At 39.7% G+C, this 22,744-nt stretch overlaps 1 protein-coding gene across 3 annotated transcripts; it reads right to left on the bottom strand.

Moving 5' to 3' along the window:
• Positions 1-1,384: 1,384 nt before the first annotated feature.
• POPDC3 (popeye domain cAMP effector 3) lies at positions 1,385-22,466 on the bottom strand. 3 transcript variants are annotated; one of them, XM_070450041.1, is made up of 4 exons: positions 22,444-22,466; positions 3,879-4,610; positions 2,844-2,952; positions 1,385-1,847 (listed from the first exon to the last, which is right to left on the bottom strand). In XM_070450041.1, exons 2-4 carry the CDS (start codon positions 4,361-4,363, stop codon positions 1,566-1,568), a joined length of 876 nt encoding a protein of 291 aa, XP_070306142.1. In that variant the 5' UTR covers positions 4,364-4,610; positions 22,444-22,466; the 3' UTR covers positions 1,385-1,565. The 3 variants fall into 3 exon arrangements, with proteins under 3 accessions (XP_070306142.1, XP_020760732.1, XP_020760733.1); XM_020905073.2 differs by lacking the exon at positions 22,444-22,466 and adding an exon at positions 22,050-22,187; XM_020905074.2 differs by lacking the exon at positions 22,444-22,466 and adding an exon at positions 5,104-5,262.
• Between the last annotated feature and the right edge of the window lie 278 nt (positions 22,467-22,744).

Genomic DNA, 22,744 nt, shown 5'->3' with positions numbered 1-22,744 from the left:
CCCACAATTGACCTCTGGGCCCTCTCCCGTGCAGTCTTTCTGCTCCAGCCACACCAGTGTCCTAGCTCCGCCTGCTCTTGCCTAAAGACCTCATGTGCTCGCCTTCAGCCCAGACTGCTGTTTCCCCAAATAGCCGCATGCATCATTTGTTTGCCTCCATCAGGTCTTTGCTCAAACATCACCTTTCTCTCTCGGGCCTTCCTTGACTCCTATTAAAATTGCAGTGCCCCTTCCCAGCCACCTTCTCTGGTTTATCTTTCTCTACAGTACTACCTCTTTCTGTCTGTAGGTGCTTCTGATTTATCTTCTGTCTCCTTCACCTCCAGAATGTGAGCTCTGTGAGTGACAGGACCTCTGTTACCTGAAATCTTCCCAGTGTCCAGGTCAGTACCTGGAGCCACAGCATGTTAATTGCTCAGTCGTGTCCAGCTCTTTGCGATACCATGGACTGTAGCCCACCAGGCTCTTCTGTCCATTTTCCAGGCAAGAATGCTGGAGTGGGCTGCCATTCCCTTCTCTGGGGATCTTCCCAACCCAGGGATCAAACCTGGGTCTGCTGCACTGAAGGCAGATTCTTTACCATCTGAGCTACCAGGGAAGTCCCCGGTAGGTACTCAATATACACTTGCTAGCTGTAGGATGCTGTATCTCTACCAAAGAACACGGCTTGCATGTGAACTCCAGAAAACCAGTTTTCCAGATAGGGATCAGATCCGTCTCTTTACAGAGCTGAAGGAATGGCTAGAAGGTAGACCACCTGCCTGCCCCTCGTGGTGGGTAGAGCTTTCAGTAGGAGTCCCTCACCATCCAGTCAGACCACACCTCTTGCCCTTAGAACTGAACCTGTAAAATTGAGATGCTGTGCTACATTTTTACTATTGATTCACAAGTATTCTTTTTACTCAGTAATTAGTATGCAGCTTTTCATGAAATGCCTCTGTTTAAAATATGCTAGCCATGATTAAGCTGATAAATTATTTGTAGTAATAAAATAGTCTTTAAGATTGGCACACTATCATCTCAAGAGATGCAAACATTTATTCCACTTTCGACTCATGTTAAATAACTTCACATTTAAAATAAATAATTGGTGCCTACCCCATAGTAACACATGTTGCTCTCATCAGAGGTTGTAGCAAAATTCTGACAGCACTGATGTGGAAGTAGCTACCCACTCTCCTGCTGAGAGTACTTACTGACTGCTTCTCGAGAAGTGACACCTAACTCAGTAGGGCTTGGCAGCAGACTTCCATAAATCTGAGGACATACCTGAGGATGCAAAATTTCATTCTCCTGGTTCTGGTACAGAAAAAGACAAAATTGCCCACAGTTTTTTCACACACACCCCCCCCCCCCCATATATTCCAATGAGAAATACAGAAAAAAAAATTGTAAAATTTATTCACAATGTACAAGTTAAGATGAATAAAACAGCTGGCAATAGCATCTTGCCTCTGAGTTGGATTTATAAAAATATTAGTGAGCTCAATTTGCCATATTTTGCTATTTCATTTGGGGAATGATGAAGAGAGTCTTTTATAATTATAAAACTTGAGACTTCGATGTCATTTATCACAATATCGTCTGGAATTCTGAAAATGTTCTGTCAGGGATGACTTGGACATTTCAGGACTTGACATTTGAAGGAAGTTGGGTAACCGAATATCATAATGGTATCTTTTTCCTATGTATACCCTGTCATTCAAGGCATAGAGTTTATCTGCAATGTCACTGCCAATTAAAACCGAAAACAGGCGGGAGATATACCGATGCTGAGCCAAGAGCAAGTATAATTTCTTTCTCCTCCAAGACACATATCGACAATCAGTTTCTGCTGTGAGGGTTACCTAAAAAAACATATAAGACCACACATAAACAGAGATTAAGTGACAAGAAATGTTCTGTCTTTTTTTTTTTGGCCCCAAATTTTAAATGAATTTCTCATGCTGATTTTAACGTTAAAACCCACAATATATTGTAAAACATAGAGAAAGTACAAAATTTATTACTATATATGTAATTCATAACATGAATAATCACAGTGTTGTGCCCATCTCCAGTTCATCTGTTTCTAAGTTTAGATATCTATATTTTGCATTTTATTGAAGTGAGAGCTACTTGATATTAAAAAATAATAAAGTTGGCTAATGTTGGGGAAATATTTCCATGTCAGTCCTAAAGACTGTGGATATTTAACCCTAATACATTTTCTGTAGTACTGAATAGAATTAACCTGATCTACATATGTATATGATTCTCTCTATATAAAACACACATGTATACACACATGTATGTTACATGTATTAACCAGAGGAAAACAAATGCCATAATAGAACCTACTGAAAAGATTATCTTTCAATACTACCCGATATGGCAGCATAGTAATGACATTTTGTTTAGCATTTTGTTGCTAGAAAACAACTGAAATTCATCACATTTTGAATTTTAAAAGTCACTTATTTTGTCATAAGGACAGATTTTCATTCTTGGTGTTTTTCTAAACTGTGACAGGTGGCAGTGTTTAGAGTCAAATATCGGTTGATTATATTTTAATTCCCATGTACTCAGTTAAGCAGAGGAAAATTTAAGAATTGATCACAGACTTCTTTCTGTCCTACGGGATACCCAATCTTCTCCTTGTTGCTGGACCTATAAAGTGACATTAATCAGTAAGACTCAAGCGGAATGGGGAAGACATGCATGCTACCAAGTGCATTACAAAGTTAAGTGAAATGACCCCGTGTCATCTGCTGCCCTGTTTGCTTGTCTGCCTGTTTTTAAACAAGCAGCGTTTATCTGTTTGAAAGAGGCAGCGTTCACGGTGTGGTCTAGTTATCCCTTACCTGAAAAGTACCTTCCTCTGTGGGTTTCAGTGAGTCCCATTCAGGAGAATCCAGGAACTGGAAGGGGAAAATGTAATGCAGAAATTCTCCATCAACTGTCACTCTGATCCTACCCAGACACAAAGGACATCAGTCAGGAGGGAAGGAGAAAGAACTAAATTGGTGACAAGGGCAGGGAGCAGTATTTCTGATCTCTGATGATTCTTTTGGCTTTTAAAATCTTGAAGGGCAAAATATTAAATTCATACATTATAATAACTGACAAAAATCTGTAAAATTTATGTACTGCTGCTCCTCCCATAGTTATGATTCTGGAACGGTGGGTGAAATTCATCAGAAAATTCATCAAACTGCACATTGATATGTGCCCATTTAGGTGTGTATAATATATTACAATTACAAGTTTCAATGCACTCAGTCAGATTTTAAATTAAGTAGAACTCTGAAGAACATAAAGATGTGCCACTGGAAATAGCTCTGTAAACTAAATATTTACCCTTTTAAAAAACATGAATAATCACATTCCTATTTCTCCCCCAAACTTTTTTTCAAATTTTATATATAGTACACTTCCCCTTTGAGCAAGCGGGCATTTTCCAGAAATTACTGGAAAAAAAAAATTATCATTATAAAATTTAAATGTTCTCTATTACTTAAAAGAATGCCCTAATAGGATGTTTCAAATACTTTGTATGCTAAATAACTATAAGTATTCTATTCATTCAAACTGGCATCATCTTTTTCTTGACTCTAAGTGATTAGTTTGGAAACAAATAGCATATCCAGACAAACCAATTCATACCTTTGATTTCTATGAAGAAATGTTAAGACTAAATTATATCCTGCTTCAAGTAAATGGTACCATGTATTCTAAATGCCTATGTAAATGATTCATGTTTAAAGGGTTTTCTCATGCCTCTGAATACTAAATGCTGCTGAGGATTATACTACGTTGAGATGGGAAAGTGCAGCAAAAAGAAACAAAAGCTAGTAAGTAATAAAGTGGAAAGCCACACAAACGCCAAGAGTACAAACCTTCCTGAGACAAGCAAGGAGAGTTTGTCAATGGAGGTTTTCCCCTGCATGGCATAGCAGTGCTCCTTTTCCAGGGTAACCACTTCTGAGCTCATAGCAATAGTTCTGAAGTCGGGCAAAGAGGTCCCCAGAGGCTGGAAGAGGGAGCTGTACAACAGCTGAAATTCTCGGGCAAAGGTTATGCTGTGGACTTGATAGGCAATGTGAACAAACCGTATGAAGCAGATGACAAACAGTATAAAATTCCAGGAAAATATGTCGGCTGCACAGACATCCACCCAAGCCCAGATAGCAGAACAGAGAAAGCCCAATCCCAGCAAACTGAAGACATAAAGAAGCCCAAAGAATCCACTGCCACCCATGAAACCTACTACAAATAAAACACTGGCCAGATGATAGACGGCTCCTTCAGCCTCCTCCTTCCAGATGGTGCAGACAGGGTGTTCATTGATTAGGTTCTTCCATAAACTTGAGTTTCCTTCCATGGCTGTAGTACTGTCTGGTTCACTGTTCAGTCGATAGTAAATATTATCAAAGCAAATAATTAAGTCCTTTGCTTTTCCATCATCAGAGTTGAGTCTTCACAAAACCAGAGAAAGCCCGGACACTGGAGCTGGGGTGATTACGGGTTTGGTGTTTGTGGATCTTGAAAAACTAAGAATCCCATGCTAGCATCCTTAAGTTCACCTGGGCTTCTGATTTAGTTCTAGCTGACAAATATGTTGTTGTTGCCTATGTAAGAAATAAAAACAAGATTCTAATTAAACAGAATTGAGAAGTGTATTTAATGAATCACCAGCATTTTACTTATTCAAGTTGACATCCTACTTTCTATGAAGTTAAAATATATTCAGGACAAATACTGAAAGTATTACATTTCTAGGATAGAAAAAAATGCATATTTTCAAGTTAGGCTTAGTTAAAAATAATTTACAGATATTTTAGTATTTGTTACAATTAGCTAACTATGTATTTTTTGAGAAAGTTAAGTGCTCTAATCAGCTGGTTTCTATAACAGTAATTCAGTGCACCTCAGAATCTTTCATGATAGTGACTAAAGATGCAGATTTATAGACTGTTTCCGGATATACTGAGTCAGAAATCTCTAAGGGTGGGGCCTTAATGTTGGTATTTTGAACAAGTTCCCTACATGATTCTGATGCATCAATTCATGTCTTCCATGGCCCACCCTTTTAGAGATGCTCTTTGACAACTTGTTACTCACTCTTTACAAATGAAGAATTTGAGGCTCAGAGAGACTAATTTATCCTAGGCCACATAGTGGTTGATGGCAGAGCAGAACTTCAGCACTTAAGCCAGCATGCTAGATCCAATCATGTGGTCTCTCATGAGAGAGATTTTAAAATAGTCACTGTAAGGAGCCCTAATCAGTAAATGTAAGAAACACACCATTAGGAGTCAGGTTTTAAGAGCACATGGTAGACTGTGAAAATGTTTAATTAGATCAAAATTATTTGAGAAATATAAATTCAGTTCTCCTTTACTGTACTAGAGGCTCTTTCAGGCTAAAGGTTGCATCTATATAACTAAATAAATAATATTAAAGTTCCTGCTACTTACACATTTATTTGCCAGATGGTCAAAAATGTTAGTGACTAGTTCCTCTGCACATATATTCTCTACCCTTTCAGCCATATGGTAAAAATGCTAATATGTGATCTCATTCAGGAGAGATTTAACCATGATGACAGAGCTGAAGGATATATATCATTTATCACCAAGTTTCTTAACGATAAATGGTTTCAAGATGAAGCATTCATTGGATTGATTTTTTTGAAACCAAAATAACATTCAAGAACCTTGAACTTGTGTGCTATATTGTTTTTATTTTGAGATAGATTTTTTTACAGAACACTTGGTAATAAAATATCAAATAACATAGATCTAGCCTCATAGAAAAAAAGTACCTACAGAGGTGAAAATGACTTAGCTGAAATAAAAAAAGGAACAGCATTTTACTACCAACAGAACTAGAGATGAAAATAAAGAAGCTGCTGCTGCTCAAATTCCTGGTTTTTCATCCTGGATAGTGATTCTCTTCTCGGCAAGGAATGACTTTAAGAACATCACCAGGTGAATCATTAAAACAGGAAAAAATAACACAGACCTATAATTTATGACTGTATTATTTCTACTTATGCTGTTTTCAAGTACAAACATCCTGCATCCCTCTAATTATCACTCCATCCATCCCTCTGTGAGGGATGAGACTCAAGGCCAGACTGGCACTCTGAACATGTTTCCTTTCTCTTCTTTAAACAAAACCCAAAGTTATATTATCACTGCATATTCACAACAAAGAAACAATTTTTAAAAATACAATGAGTAGTTAAGAAGTGTGAATATGCAGACCGCAAATGTCAGTCTCCCTGCTGTTTTACTTTTAAAACTCAAGTATTTTAAGTTAATTCCTCAAGATGCCAAGCAAATAGCCACAAAAGCAATATTAAAAAGCACTACCAGTGGAGCTCTGAACTTGGATTTGAACTTCCTGGAAATTTTAAATCCTCAACAAACTGCGAAAATGATGCTAATGTGAAACGTTTCTGGCAATTCAGAAGGGAGTTTATTGGAATCCTACCCCTTAAACTCTTGATTTGGGGAATAATATACTGGGCCACCTGCATTCCTGGAGTGTGACCCATTATAATTATATGAGGAACTGTGTTTCCAGCCCTTTCCAGTCAGCCTGTGTTTCAATAAGCTGCTACCAAACCACCCTCCTACCCTTGATCCTGTATCACTCAGCAGAGTGCTGACTTGCCCTGATTAGATTACTCCACACCCAGGCTTTCTCCGCTTGGTGTGTTTTCATTCAGTCACCAAAACAGATGTACTTTATTAGAAGAGGAAGAATTGACAGGGGCAGGTGACAGCCCAAGTGTTCCTCGGCCATGTGCCAGCAGCACTGTATGAATGCCGAACACGACTCATCAGCCAGCCGCTGATGTCAAAGGCCTCTAGGCCTTAAGTCATGTTTTGGGGTAAATAAATGCTGACGTGCCAAAGGAGCACAATGGATTTCTTAAGTAGTTGATCTTCCCTGCAAAAGAAGTTAACACTTGGGGATACAAAGTGCAAATAAACAAAATATTTCCAAGCTTTTCCCCTTTTTACTCTTTACACTGTCAGAGCCTGAGTTCAAAGGAATAAGGAAATGTAAAGGCAGACACAAGAATGCTCAACTAAATGTGATATAAGTTGGGTGGCACAGGGATGAAGATTAACTTGAAATGGCAGTTATGGGCTCAGGACATGTACATTTATTTTTTTTTCCATGTACATTTATTATCTCACAGCATCACACTTACTGCCATGAGGCAGTATCTAAACCATCATGCTCAGCTTACAAATGAGAAAGGTGGAGCCCAAGGCAGGTTAAGTAACTTGCTTCAGGTAAAAGTCACAGTAAGCCACAAAGCTGGAAGTCCAAGTCTTCTTCCACTCAGCTTCATGCTCTCCCCAGCAGGCAGTGTGTCTTTCAAGGCTGTAGATCTGATTTAATGTGTTGGGAGACCAGTTGAATATTCTGCCAGGACGGTTTGCCAGGAAAATAATAATCCTAACAGTGGATATTTGAGACAGGCTATATCCGCTTGTCCAGTTCAGTCCATAATGCTTAGAATACTACCAGGGACACAGACATAGAAAGCCACTCATGAAACCATCTGCTGGATTACTGTTCAACACTGACTCATTTCCTCTTCTTGATTCCAAAATTATTAAGGGGCAAAAACAAATGTTTTTGTATTTCAGACCCTTGGCACTCAGGGAATGTGGATTGAACACACTGATATAGAGGAACAAGTCCTCTCTGCCTTTTCCATCCTCACTCTATCCAGGTCAACAGATGTTCTAACATCTTCTGTCGCCTAGGGGAACAGAAGTGGAGGCCTTCTTGACTGAGGGGTTAGGACATCATTTATTTAAGATGTCTGGCACAACTCCAAATTCATAGGAGAATCCTTCTGTCTTCTTACAATGTTCAGTTCCTTAAGAGCAGCTGAATTCCTGATTTCATTAAAACAGCTCTGGTAGCTTGTGGTATTATGTTAGTTGTGGTTGCTAGGCAACCTAGAAGATCATAATTCTATCAATATTATCCTCATTAATTGGCATCATATCCCAACTGTGGTATGTGTTACATATGGAGAAGATAGTTTTCTCTACTTAAACCTTTAAGTATGTATACTTAGCAACTATGTGCCAGACATTTAAAAAATTATTTAATCTGCACAACAACCCCATGAGGAAGGTACTATTATCTCCATTGTACAGATGAGAAAATTGAAACTCAGAGAAGGCAAGTAAATTGTACAAAGTCACCACACTGTTCATATTGGAACTAAGATTCCATCCAGGTCTGTCTGACTCTGAAACTCACTGTCTCAACCATATCATTCTGCTTCCACAGTACCAGGATTTAGAAAATGTAGACTTTAGTTTCCTCCTTGCTACTTAGATGAACTTAGACATATTTATTCATCCGTAAAGCAGAGGTAATGTCACCTATTGTGTCTACTTTAAAGGGTACTGGAACATTCAAATGAGAAAATCTATACTAAAAATTCTTAGCAGATTTTATTCTTTTAATTTTTTAGTCTTTGGGGAGCATTTATCTTATTTTTTTATTTTTATTGGAGTATAGCTGTTTTACAGTGTCGTGTTACTTTCTTCTGTACAGCAAAGTGAATCAGCCATGTTTTTGTTCAGGCACCCAGTCATATCCAACTCTTTGTGACCCCATGGACTGCAGCACACCAGGCCTTCCTGTCCCCGACCATCTCCTGAAGCTTGCCCAAGTTCATGTTCGTTGCATTGGTGATGCCATCCAGCCATCTCATCCTCTGACGCCCTCTTCTCCTTCTGCCCTCAATCTTTCCCAGTATCAGGAAGAGGAATCAGCTCTGTGTGTACATATAAGTCCCTCTTTTTCTGGATTTCCTTCCCATTTAGACCACCACAGAGCAGTAGGTAGAGTTCCCTGGGCCACACAGTAGGTTCTCATTAGTAACCTGTTCTATACACAGTCGTGTATACATGTCAATCCCAGTCTCCCAATTCACTGCACTCCTCCCTCCCTTGGTATCTATCCATTTGTCTTCTGCATCTGTGTCTCCATTTCTGCTTTGTAACTACAGATTCCACATACATGTATTAATAGTTTTTTCTCATTCTGACTGACTTCACTCTGTATGACAGTCTCTAGGCCCATCCATGTATCTGCAAATGACCCAATTTCATTCCTTTTTATGGCTGAATAGTATGCCACTGTATATACGTACCACATCTTTATCTATTCCTCTGTTGATGGCCATTTAGGGTGTTTCCATATCCAGGCTGTTGTAAATAGTGCTGCAGTGAACACTGGGTGCACGTGTCTCTGAATTACAGTTTTCTCTGGGTATATTCCAGTAGTAGAATTGTTGGATCACATGGAAGTTCTATTTTTAGTTTTTAAGTAACCTCCATACTGTTCTCCATAGTGGTTCCACCAATTTATTAATACATTCTTATCAATAGTGCAAGAGCATTCCCTTTTATCCATACCCTCTCCAGCATTTATTGTTTGTAGATTTTGTGATGTTGGCCATTTGGACAGGTGTGAATTGATATTTCATTGTAGTTTTGATTTGCATTTCTCTAATAATTATTGATATTGAGCATCTTTTTATGTGTTTGTTGGCCATCTGTATGGCCATCTCATCTTTGAAGAAATGTCTGTTTAGGTCTTCTGCCCATTTTTTATTCAGTTGGTTTTTTTTTTTTTATATTGAGCAGATTTTTAAATAACAGAGAAATGGCATTGCTGTACTTGTTGCTTGTTTGCTACAGAGCTGAGCCATTTGAAGATATAGATTTTAAAAGCTTTCTTCAGAGGATTTCAATAGAAGACAAACCATCCTTATGTTGTAAACTCTAAACTTACTTATTCCTGCAGGAGTGATCTGTCTTATTCTTTCCTATCTTGTGTCCTGACCACCTAAGGCTGATAGTTATCGACCCAGAACTAACCTATCCTTGAGTAAAGAAACCAGTCTCTGGAAGCCAATAACAATCGGAATCACCCAGGGACTTGTTAAAATGCCCCTTCCCTGGCCCCACCCCAGAATAACTGAGCCAGGGCCGGCCCCAGACAGATGGATTTCTAATAGGCTCTCAGTTGATTTTTTTTAAACTTTTTATTTTGTTTTGGGGTATAGCTGATTAACAATGTTTTGACAGTTTCAGATGAACAGCAAAGGGAACTCAGCCATACATACACAGGTATCCATTCAGTTTGAGAGCCATTATTTCATCTTGTGTTCCTGGATTATCCTTGCTTAAAGAGCCTCAGCTTTGTCCATTCCTGGTTGCCAGCTGGCTGTCCTTCCAGGCTGGTTACTCTATGTGATGTCCTCTGATCCTTCATTGTCTGTCCACAGCTGTAGTCCCAGTGTTGGGTCTACCATTCTTCTGTCTGGTCTGTCCAGTTGGTATTACTACTTAAGAGAAAGGTGTCAGTCTTAGCTGTGTCCCTAAACAGCGTGTGATTAATTTATTTATTGTCTGTGCTGCACTTTCTCTAGTTGTGGCCTGCGGGCTTCTTATTGCAGTGGCTTCTCTTGCTGTGGAGCACGGGCTCTAGGTGTGCGGTCTTAGTAGTTGTGGCATACAGACTTAGTTGTCCTGCAGCATGTGGGATCCTCCCAGACCAGGGATCGAACATGTGTCCCCTGCATTGGCAGGAGGATTCTTAACCACCGTAACATCAAGGAAGTCCCACGGTGTGAGATTTTAATCTTCCCAGCCTGTTTCCTCATTGATAAAATGAAAGATTTGGACAACTAATGTGCAGCTCCTTTCAGCTCTACAATAACACCACTTTCTATGATATGGAGTTCAAAGTTATTCCATAGCCCAGGTCAAAATATAGAGCAGAGGGGCAGAAGTGAATTATGACTGCACATCTTCACACCAGGTTTGTGACTGGGGCCCTGCTCTGGAAATTTTTAATCATTTAAGGACTATAGTGGGACCCAGGCACTGGCATTTTTTTCACAGACTTCCCATTGGTTTTGTTGTGCAACCAGGGTTAAGAACTTTTAGGGGGTTGGGGTAAGAGACACTAGGACATTCTATAGACTGAAGGATCTGGATTTTAATCCTTATTTTTCAGGGCTAGAAAGGCACATTTTCTCTTGTGTTTCTCACTTCCATGCTTTGCTCAGGTCAGGAGGCATTTTCTTCCTCACACTCATCTCTGAGGGGGCTCAGGGTCTGCATGTTCTACATCCGCCTTTCCTTAACATGGAGGCTGAAGTGCACGTTCTAGGCTCTGAACTTTTATGGTCTTTACTATCTGTCTACATGGCTTCCACTGTATATTATATTGACCATAATATGTATTTTCCATTTAATTTTTTTTAAAGTATGTATTTATTTGGCTGTACCGGGTCTTAGTTGTGGCATGTGGGATCTTTTTTAGTTGAGGCATGTGAAATCTTTAGTTGCAGCATGTGGATTCTAGTTCCCTGACCAGGGATCAAACCCGGGTCCCCTGCATCAGGAGCTCAGAGTTTTAACCACTAGACCAGTAAAGCCTCTGTTTTCATTTTTAAAACATCATAATTTGTTTATTCTTTCAGTTGTGGTACATGTTTAAGTAATATTTTAAAGAATCTAATGTAGATAGTGTGTATACTTTTAAATATTGGCTTTATTAATTGGTCATTTATATATGTATATATATTATATAAATAGTGTTCATGTAGAAAAACAATGTTTAGAATATAGTTTTGGAACAAGCAGGTTAATAGCCAGGAAGCCCAAGTGAGAGATGATCAATACCCAAATCAACGAGTTAGGTGTTGGACAAAGAAAGAAAGAAAAGCATATATCATATTAACCATGAAGAAGAAATGAAAGGAAGACATGTCTCTGCTGAGACAGAAGAACAGAGAAGGGATGAAGACGCTTTGGAGTTATAAGAGATCCTGAAGCTTGGAAAGAAATCAGAGGCAGTGAGGGGACCAGGGGACTCGCTTTGAGTCATGTTTAACCTGATGCAACAGGTCTAGCAACAGAGTTCACAGCAGAAGATCAGGTGCAGGATGGAGGCATACTTAACAGTTGTTCTAAATGACACAGGACAACACTGAATAAGGATTGGAGCTGATGAGATTATCTAGAAAGTGAGTACAAAGAGAAATGAGAGTTGAAGGTAAATCCCATGACCAGAAGCCTTGGAACTCTAGGGTTGTGCTGGCACTGCAGGATCCATCAGCCACACGTGACCACTGAGCCCCTGAAATGTGACTGGTCTGAAGCAAGATGTGTTGGTCTCAATGGATTTCAGACATGGTACAAAGATAAGGAATATGTCATTAATAATTTCTTTATTGGTTACGTGTTGAAATGATAATGTTTTGGAAATACTGGGTTAAATTAAACATATTATCAAAGTTAATTTCACCCATTTCTTCTTATTTGTTAATGTTGCTACTGGAGAACTTTAAATTACATATGTGGTTGCATTATATTTCTCTTGGGTAGTGCTGGTCTAGAGCCTCTCAAGCAACAGGAAAGAAGAAATTCATTTCTTCATCATGCTAAGACTTGGCATGATGCTGTGCAAACAGTGCATATGTATAGTATATAAATGTATAAATATGGAAGAATTATCTAAGATTAAGAGCAGAGAGTTGATGTAAATGTAAATGATATTGGCTACAGTATTCATACGCTACAGTCAGTCAGATGTTATCCAAGGCATAGATGTGTCACCATCTGGCTTCTGCTTATAGAGATGGCCAACCCCACTAAGCTCTTGGCTCCTTTATTCTACCAAGGAAGGTGCTACTTTTTTCTTTTGCCTTAGGAGAATCCTACTTTCTTAAGCAATTATATTACATGGTCTCATTTTCTCATTTCATCTTCTGATGTTACCCCATGGAATACATTGGAAATCTCAGGTAGACAGTCTCATAAATTTTATGCTGGAGATTGGATTGTGGCCTTCTGGATTCCAGAAGATCCACACCAGCATTGGGGGGTTTTCACATACTACCTAAGTCTCTTCATGCACCACTAGGCTCCCAGGCTGGAACATGCCTTTGACTTTTTATACCAATGAAAGCTTGGCTTCACTTGAGACTCGAGGAAATTGGAGAACCTGCCCACAAGCTATGCCAGGCTTCTCTGATTCTCTTGTCTCAGCTAAAGCCACATTTGATTATCTCTAGCCATGTTTGGTTTCTCACTTTATCACATATGGTGGGAGGGAGAATTCTAAGATTCCTACCCTGCTCATGCAAGGTCCTGTAATCCCCTTTCCTTAAGTCTTTCCATTGAATGGCATTCCCATGTGAATGGCATGGGATAGAGGGTGCCTTAATTAGGTAACATGTTCTGGCCAATGGGGCTTGAATAGTGACATCTGTGATTATGTTAAGCCATGTAAGACTCCACTGTAGGACTGGAGAGGGCCTGGAAACTAAACAAACATATTCTTACTAGCCTAGAGAAAAGCAAACACCATGCTGTTAACTGCCTGTGGGGGCCACTAGGCAATGAACTGCAGGCAGTCTCTGTGAGCTGAAAGAAGTACCCAATCAAAAGTTACCAGAATAATGGGGACCTCAGTCCTTCAATCACAAGGAGCTGAATTCTGCCAATCATTTGGAAATCTTGGGCGAGGACCCTAGACTCCAAATGAGGAGTGCAGTCTAGCTGATAACCTGAATTGCAAGCTTGTGAGACCCTGAGCTGAGGATCCATTCTAGCTGTGCCTAGACTTCTGACTCACAAAAACTGTGAGATAGTAAATTTGTATTGTTTTAAGCCACTAAGTTTGTGGTAATTTGTTACAAAGCAATAGAAAATGAATATACACACCTATGAATATTCACTGTAAATGAGGCTTTTCATTAAAGTAATAACTACATTTTATGGTGGACTTGAAATACAGGTTTATGGAGAAGAAGACAATCCTTGTGAGGTTTCATTAGGAAAATCAAATGATAACAGGTCTTTAATCATATCTGGAAAACAAGACAGAATAAGTGGCCCTGGGAATTATATTTAAATTAACTGTACCACTTTATAGGTTTTTCTTTCATGGAGTCCAGTGGCCCCTGGGCCACTGTGGGCATGTGGGCAACTTCTAGAATGCTTATGTCATTCATATGTTGTTGTTTGGGGTCCTTGGTGGCTGAGAGGGTAAGGAATCTGCCTGCAATGCAGACAACCAGGTTTGATCCCTGGGTCAGGAAGATCCCCTGGAAAGGAAATGGCAACCCACTCCAGTATTCTTGCCTGGGAAATTCCAAGGACAGAGGAGCCTGGCGAGCTTAAGTCATGTGTGACTCTTTTGCGACCCCATGGACTGTAGTCCACCAGGCTCCTCTGTCCATGGGATTTCCCAGGCAAGAATACTGGAGTGGATTGCCATTTCCTTCTGCAGGGGATCTTCCCAACCAAGGATCAAACCTGCGTCTCCCGCATTAGCAGGCGAATTCTTTACCACTGAGCCACTGGGGAAGCCCACATGTCATTCATACACCAGTCTCCAAAATTCCTGGAATGCCATGTTTCCTTGGTTGACTTTTAGCTGGATCAATTCTTTGCAAAATTGAGCCATACATGTATGGCGAATACTTGATGTTTCAAACACATCCAGAGAATAATACTAAAAAAAAAAAGCCCATAGAAACTTGAAACAAATAGCTATGTAATTTGAATTGTGACTCCAGCAAATTTAGATGAGTTGAGCAATGGGAATTAATGAAGTAACTATGTGCCATCTTCTTAATCCTGATATACTATCACTACTAGTAGTACTACCAATGCTGTTACCACCCAGCGTTTACTGAACACTTACTATGTACCAGGCACATGTCTAAGAGCCCTAAAATGGTATGTCACTTAATCCTCATAACTTCTTGAAGTAGGCAAATTTATCTCCCCATTTTACAGATGAGATATCTAAAGCATAGGCTGCACAAGGATACAATATTGATAGAGCCCAGACTCACTCTCAGGCAGGCAGATGCCAAGGCCCTGCTGTCTTAACCTTCATGATTTAACTGCTTCACATACAGTTTGAATCTAAATATCTGGACTTACTAGAACAAATCAACAGCATTCTTGTTTTCTCACTTCAGTCCTAGATTCAGTGAATTTAAATATTTTCTTAAGAAATTACAAATTTTCAGGTGGGAGATGAGAGAAATAGGTGAGTGAGGTTGAGAGGTACAAACTTCCAGTTACAAAATAAATGAGTCGTGTCTAAAATGTACAGTCTGGAGTCGTGTCTAAAATGTACAGTCTGGGGAATATAGTTGACAATTATATAATACCTTTTTTTAAAAATTGGAGGATAATTGCTTTATAATGTTGTGTTGGTTTCTGCTGTCCAACAATGTGAATTAGCCATAAGTACACATATATCCCCTCCGACCTGAGTCTCCCTCCTAACTCCTCCATCCCACCCCTCTAGGCCATCACAGAACACCAAGCTGAGCTCCCTGTGCTACCCAGCAACGTCTCACTAGCTATCTGTTTTACACATGGTAGTGTATGTAAGTCAGTATTACTCTCTAAATTCATCCCCCCCTCTCCTTCCCCCACTATGTCCAGCAAGTCTGTTCTCTATGTTTGCATCTCTATTCCTGGCCTGCAAATAGCTTCATCAGCACCATTTTTCTAGATATGCTAATATATGGTATTGGTCTTTCTCTTTCTGACTTACTTCTAAACTCTAGATTTGTCCACCTCACAAGAACTGACTCAAATGCATTTCTTTTTATGGCTAAGTAATATTCCATTGTATATATGTACCACTAACTTCTTTATCCATCCATCTGTCTATGGACATCTAGGATGCTTCCATGTCCTGGCTATTGTAAATAGTGCTGCAGTGAACATTGGGATACATGAGTCTTTTCAAATTATGGTTTTCTCAGGGTATATGCCCAGTAGTTGGATTGCTGAGTCTTTTTTTTTTTATAATTTATTTTTATTAGTTGGAGGCTAATTACTTTACAATATTATAGTGGTTTTTGCCATACATTGACATGAATCAGCCATGGATTTACATATGTTCCCCATCCTGATCCCCCCTCCTAGATTGCTAAGTCTTATGGTAACTTTATTCCTGGTTTTCTTTTAAGGAATCGCTATACTGTTTTCCATAGTGGCTGTATTAACAACTCATTAATACATTCCCACCAAAAGTGCAAGAGGGTTCCCTTTCCTTCCCACCCTCTCCAACATTTATTGCTTATAAATTTTTTGATGATGGCAATTCTGACTGGTGTGAGGTGATATACCTCATTGTAGTTTTGATTTGCATTTGTCTAATAATGAGTGAATTTGAGCGTCTTTTCATGCGTTTGTTGGCCATCTGTATGTCTTCTTTGGAGAAATGTCTGTTTAGATCTTCTGCCAATTTTTTTATTGGGTTATTTGTTTTTCTGATATTGAGCTGCATGAGCTGGTTGTATATTTTGGGGATTAATCCTTTGTCTTTTGTTTAATCTGCTATTGTTTTCTCCCATTCTGAGGGTTGTCTTTTCATGTTGTTTATAGTTTCCTTTGCTGTGCAAAAACTTTTAAGTAGGTCCAGTTTGTTTATTTTTGTTTTTATTTTCATTACTTCCGGAGGAAGGTCAAAGAGGACCTTTCTGTGAGATCTATGCCAAACAGTGTTCCGCCTGTTTCCCTCTAAGAGCTTTATAGTTTCTGGCCTTACATTTAGGTCTTTAATCCATTTTTGAATTTATTTTTGTATATGGTGTTAGGAAATATTCTAATTTTATTCTTTTACATGCAGCTGTCCAATTTTCCCAGCACCACTTATTGAAGAGGCTGTCTTTTCTCTACTGTATATTCTTGCACCCTTTGTCAAAGATAAGGTGCCCAAAGGTACATGAGCTTATCTCTGTGCTTTCTATCTTGTTCCATTGATATATACTTTTGTTTTTGTACCAGTGCCATACTGTCTTGATTACTATAGCTTTATAGTATAGACTGAAATCAGGAAGGTTGATTCCTCCAGCTTTGTTTTTCTTTCTCAAGATTGCTTTAGTTATCAGGGGTCTTTTGTGTTTCTATACAAAGACAATTATATAATATTAATCTTTGTATGTTGACAGATACATACTAGACTTATCATGGTGGTCATTTTGAGATATATAGAAATATCAGCTCACTATATTGTGCACCAGGAACTAACATAGTGTCATAGGTCAATTATATTTCAAAAATAAAGAAACTCGTAGGAAAAAAAGTCAAATTTGTGGTTATCAGAGGAAGGAGTTGGGGAAAGGTGGTCAAAAGGCAGAAACTCCCAGTTATAAGGTAAATAAGTACTAAGGATATAATGTAAAACATGATAAATATAGTTAACACTGCTGTATGTTATATATGTGAACGTTTCTAAGAAAAATCCTAAGTGCTCTTATCACAAGGAAAAAGTATTTTTTCTGTTTCTCTAATATTGTATCTATATGGGATGACAGGCTTTCACTAAGCTTAATGTGGTAATAATCATTTTATGATGGAAGTTAGACTATTATGCAGCACATCTTAAAGTCATACAGTGCTGTGTGTCAACTATATTTCAGTAAAACTGAAAGAAAGAAAAGAAATTACAATTTTTGGAGCAACAGAATGATAGGAGGTTGAGTCACTCAGTGCCCTATAATTCTTAATGTGAAGAAACAGCTGTAAACCTCTCCTTCATAAGCTTATCATTTATCTGCTTTAAACAAACAATCCCCATACTCTGCTTCAAGTTCTTCTGACTTCTCCATGTTCTGGAAATGGCTAAAGGCACAAGCAGGAAGCCATTCACTTTCAGTCAGCTGCAATCATGTCATGCAGTAAGTTCACCAGAGATTCCTGATGAAAGATGCAAGAGAAGCTGGAATCACAGATTCATGAAACAGTCTTTCCTTGATATGAATCCAAGACACCTTCACTTAGCTCTCCTCCAAGTGTCCTGCACACAGCAAATGAACTCACTTTTTCTATGTTTACTTCATGTTCCTTCCTGGCAAGCACACCTAATAAGCTCATGTGTGCTAGTTAATTGGCTGTAATTTTTCCTGTCATTTTTTTGAGCTTACTGAGCAGGTGGATCACACACCAGGGTCAGCAATGTTTGAAACCACCAAACCAGCCACTCCTGGTGCTAACAGGAGCATTTCTGCAAGGAATTCCATTTCCTTTCGAGTGTTTTATTATAGAGACAGGAGCTTTCTCTTTGTGAGAAAAATTGTTCACTGGTTCTCCATCCAGACAGTCAACAATCTTTCCACTTTTTAAAAATTTCTTTCAGCCTCATTGTTATTTGACTTTGAAGTACTTGAGCTTATTCCAGCCATAGACATTGCTTTTATTTTTGTGTACTTCCTGTCATGATCTTCAGTGTGGATTATTCCCTTATTCCTGCTGCTCAGGAAATGCTGCATATTCTCTTGATTCTTTCAAAATATTTGATTATCTCAAGCTTCTCTTCAGTGTTTAAGCTGTCCTTTTGCATGCACTATTTGACATTTTTGAATCAAGATGCTTAAATATTCTTGGGATATTAAATGAGTGTTTTTCTATAGAAAAATGCATAAGTGCAAAAGAATAACAAAACACAATCTTGCAGGATATCACTCAGTGAACCAAGATAGCTGGTAATGTTTGAGGTCTGTGTGTGTTATAGTTTGTGTTATATTCCTATAGGGCTCGGTTAGCTGGTTACAGTTTAATGTGTTCACCTGGTGTTTCTGACTCAGTAAATCATTGAATAAGTTAGTACAAAATTTGCATCATGCTTGAATTGCTACTTACATTTCAGTTGCATTGGAATGATGCTGGTTTTCAAAATAAGCATTATAGCATAACTGACTGTGTCATCAACTTTCAAATAGCCAAGAACACATTAATAATTAACATATGTAAGAATTCAACAAATCCCTGCCCTCATGGAGCTTGCATTTCAGTGAAATTCAAATTTTGACACCATATAAGCCCAGTTTCAAATTATGAGATCTAAGATAATCTAAAAATACATTTTATATGCAAATAAGCTACTTAAAACTCATTTAAAGTCAGTTGTTGCAGATTGAATTTTTAAATAAATGCTATATTTTAAAAGACAATCTAAAGTCTTAAAAATAAAAATGCAAGCAAGTTGTTTCTTAGAAATTCAAGACCAAAAGCAACAGACAAGCCCTAAAATGTTGTATGTGTCACAGGAGTAGCATATTACATATTAATGTGTCTGTATTCTTCTATTTGTATAAATGCAAGGGCATATGGAGTGATTTTTCACTTAATGCTAAGAAAGGTTATTCCTGGATGGCAGGACACTACTTTTTTCTTTGCATATACCTGTATTGTTTGCTTCCTTTATAATAATCTTATAAAACTAAAAAGTGATTTTATGTTAATTTGAAAATTTTTAAATACAAAGATATCAGAGAAGAAATATCCATGAACCAACAACCAAAATTATCAAATATCAACACTGTCATATTTTTGGATCTTTTTAAAATAAAAAAAGATTCCACAAGAAATTAAAGATCACCATGGACTACTCTCTAGTGCCATTCCTCACCCATCTACTCCCTCTATAAAATTGTGTTTCTTAAATTGTGTTTCTTTCCTGTCCATATAGAATAATTTTAAAAATTTCAATTAAAAAATTTAGGCTAGACTAGAAATGTATCTTATGAGTTTTTCAGCTTTACGCTTAATTTTTTTCTGATGAATATTTTAAACATATTCCAAAATAGAGAAAATAATATATGATTACCCCCCTATACACCCATTACCTAGATTCAACACTCATCAAGGTTTTGCCATATGGAATTTTTGAAATCAAAAGCGGAAAATTGTAACCTACTGTTCATCCTAAGTTTGTTCAGTCAATAAACAACCACCTACTAAGGAAGACAGGGAGAACTGAGATTAGTTATGTTCTCACTATGTGCCTCGCACTGGGTCTTGTCTACACCGATCCACTGAGGAGTCAAAACTATGCCACCTAAATAGTGTCACTAGCATTCTTCAGAGTAGAAAATGAGGCTTGGAAAGATGAAAGTTCTTCCACAGGCCCAGCTGCTTGCTCTTCTTTCTAGACTGTAAATCCTTCCTCCCCCACCAATTTTAGTATGTGTGATAGTCACTAGAGGTTATTCTCTTGAAAAATACAAAATGAGAATGTCTCACTTTGTAGCTGTGTGAATTGATCCCTTAATTCTCTGGGCTGGAGGAGGGTCCAGCCTTGTTATGGAAGTTTTAAGTCAGCAACTTTTTGTTATTATTTAATTTATAAAATAACCTGTTATAACTTCACTTTAAGATATTTTCCTCTAACTACTTAGATAAAAGAGAGGAATGTTTTCTCTTTTCCTTTAAAAAAAAAAATCTCATTAATGATTCAATACACTTTTGTAAATTCTTGCTTATTCTCTATAGCTAATAATCCCAGCTGACCAACACCCATAATTACAGAAACCAATTTCAATTGCAGTTTGCGGGCTTGCAAATGTATCACAGACATTTTCCAAAGCAGTTTTGAAACTTCTTGCCTGTCATGTCACTTATGCTGCAGCAAATGCTTCATAACCATTCTTGATGTTTCCTGGGGACTGTTCAGAATAAGCAGACATGAATGTTCCAGTGTATCAACCCTATTAGTCAGTCTTGTGATAAGAAGCATGGGATTTGGGTTTCCCCCGACACATATTTATTTAATAGCATAGACTGTCACCATTTAGAAGCCCAGGATGCACAATGATTCAGCTATTTTGAGAAACTGATGAGATTAAAGAAACTCAATTATCAAATGTCTCCCAGCTTATATGTATAAAATTTTAGTAGAATAGATAACATCTTTTTCTAGATTTCATTTAATATTTGTATCCCAAACTCTTCAAAAGACAAACCCAGTCTTCCAGAGAAGGAAAGAACCTTAAAGATCATGCGGGATCAGACAGACCTCTTCATTTGGCAAATGTGGAAAGAGATCCAATATTTATTTTGCTTATATTTTGTTTCAGGAAGTTCTTGTTTGGTTTTTAGTGGTCACAAAGAACAGTGCCAGGTTCCTGTATTGTCACACCATGGGGTTGTTTGTGCAACAGTCCCTGGTATTAAAAACAACGGAAAAGAAAATAGCCACCAAACTTCAGCATGAACAGAGAAAATTTTTTAAGGCTGCCATAAAACTCAACTGCAACGTGCAAGCTTGCAAGCTGAAAATACCTAACCACAAGAGTTGGAGTAAAAAGTCAGGAAGGAGGGTTGTCACATTCAGTAAATCAAATTAGGTTATGTCCTGCATTCCCACTTATTTACAGATAGAACTTTTTCACTTTTTGCAAAATATCTCCTGACTAAAACAAAAATTTTTCGTGTGTGTGCCATAGCCATATTACTGTATTTGATTCTGTGCCTTTAATCTTTTCTTAAAATACAGACCCTCAAAATACATATCTCTGTAACCGACCTTGGTGAGGAGGTAGTTTAGTGGTTTTCAAATGTCTTTCTCTTTCTTTCCTTCCCCTCCCCTCGCCCAGGGGGATTCCCCAAATAGAGTAAACAGGTCAGCGTGACCTTGGATGAGGCCGCTTTCTGGGTCCCGACCTCAACGGGAAAACCCTGCCCCTACTCAGACCTTTTGCCCAGGGAAACTTCTCGCCTCTGCCTGACTTCCCCAAGGCCATCCGAGGGCTGTCCGGGCCCCCTGAAGCAGCTTGTCTCCCTCTAAAACCCGACCTTTTGGGGGTCTCCAAGGTGCTGCCCGGGGCAAGAGTGGGTCCAACAGCAGATGTGGGAAGAAGATTCACGTCTGTGGGCGGAGGACCCGAGCGCCTAGGGCCGGTGCGCCGACCCCAGCGGGCCGGCCTCCCGCGGCACCCGCGCGGACCCCCGGGCTCGCCGCTGGCCAGAGCGGGGCCGGAGCGGGAGGCAGGCGGCAGCGCCGCGCAAGCAGGGGCACAGGCGGCGAAGCTTGGGCGCTGCTGGGGGTCTGCAGGTCGCGACCCCCTCCCAGGAGCGGGGCCAGGACAGACACCGCACCCGACAAGCGGCCCCGGTGCCGCAAGGTGTGAGGGTGCAGACGGCAGCGGGAGGGTGGCGGCCGAGGCGCCCCGGCTCCCTCCTTACCTGGCCTTTCCCGGCCTCACGCAGAGCTCCGGCCTCGCGCCCGCAGAAGTTTCCCAGCCGAGCGCATCGGGCCCCGCCGACCGGCGCGAAGTCCCTGGTGCCCGGCTCACGCGCTCCTGGCCACCCCGCGCCGGTGCCCGCCCTGCGCCCGGGCGCTCAGTGACCGCAGGCCGGTTCCGGAGCGGCGCGGTGGCGCAGGCGGGGGCCGGGCACGGGCGCGCGCCCCGGGGACCGCGGGGAGGGCGGGGTGGCGGCGGCAGGAACGGCGCGGGGCCCGGGTAGCCCCAGCCTCCAGGGAGTCGTCGGACTGCTGATCAACCTAGCGATTGCGCGGCGGAGTAAAGTTTGCAAAGATGGGTCTCAAGTGAACGCAGCTTACAGTTGAAAAACGAACCTCGTGTTCGCTATATGCCAAGCAGAGGACCATGGGGTTCACGCCTCGGATGGGAAGCAAGTATACTTCTGCCCTCTCGCTACCCCACCCCCACTGTAAACAAAATGAGATCAATGACTGGAATGGGGATGGGAATCCTTGGGTAAAGAAGGCAGAGAACAGTTAATATCTTGATTCAAATCAATGAATGTCTCCAAAATGCAAGTAGATGAAGAGCATGGACAATCATAGAAGGAAAAAAATTTAAATACAGATGATTCCCCCCCCCAAAAAAAGTTCAAGTTAGTAATGAGCCCTAATG

The sequence above is a fragment of the Odocoileus virginianus genome, chromosome 19 (assembly GCF_023699985.2).
Source record: "Odocoileus virginianus isolate 20LAN1187 ecotype Illinois chromosome 19, Ovbor_1.2, whole genome shotgun sequence".
Taxonomy (NCBI): Eukaryota; Metazoa; Chordata; class Mammalia; order Artiodactyla; family Cervidae; genus Odocoileus; species Odocoileus virginianus.
Note: the sequence above shows the minus strand (reverse complement) of the source record. Positions and strands in the feature narration are given on the sequence as shown.

What these genes read in the sequence shown, in the direction of transcription:
- POPDC3 (XM_070450041.1), bottom strand. Translation starts at nt 4,363, where the DNA reads ATGGAAGGAAACTCAAGTTTATGGAAGAACCTAATCAATGAACACCCT. An exon ending in TCCTTGCTTGTCTCAGGAAG is followed by an intron (nt 2,953 to 3,878) that starts GTTTGTACTCTT and finishes GTGTCTGGGTAG; the next exon opens with GATCAGAGTGACAGTTGATG. An exon ending in CAGAGGAAGGTACTTTTCAG is followed by an intron (nt 1,848 to 2,843) that starts GTAAGGGATAAC and finishes ATGTTTTTTTAG; the next exon opens with GTAACCCTCACAGCAGAAAC.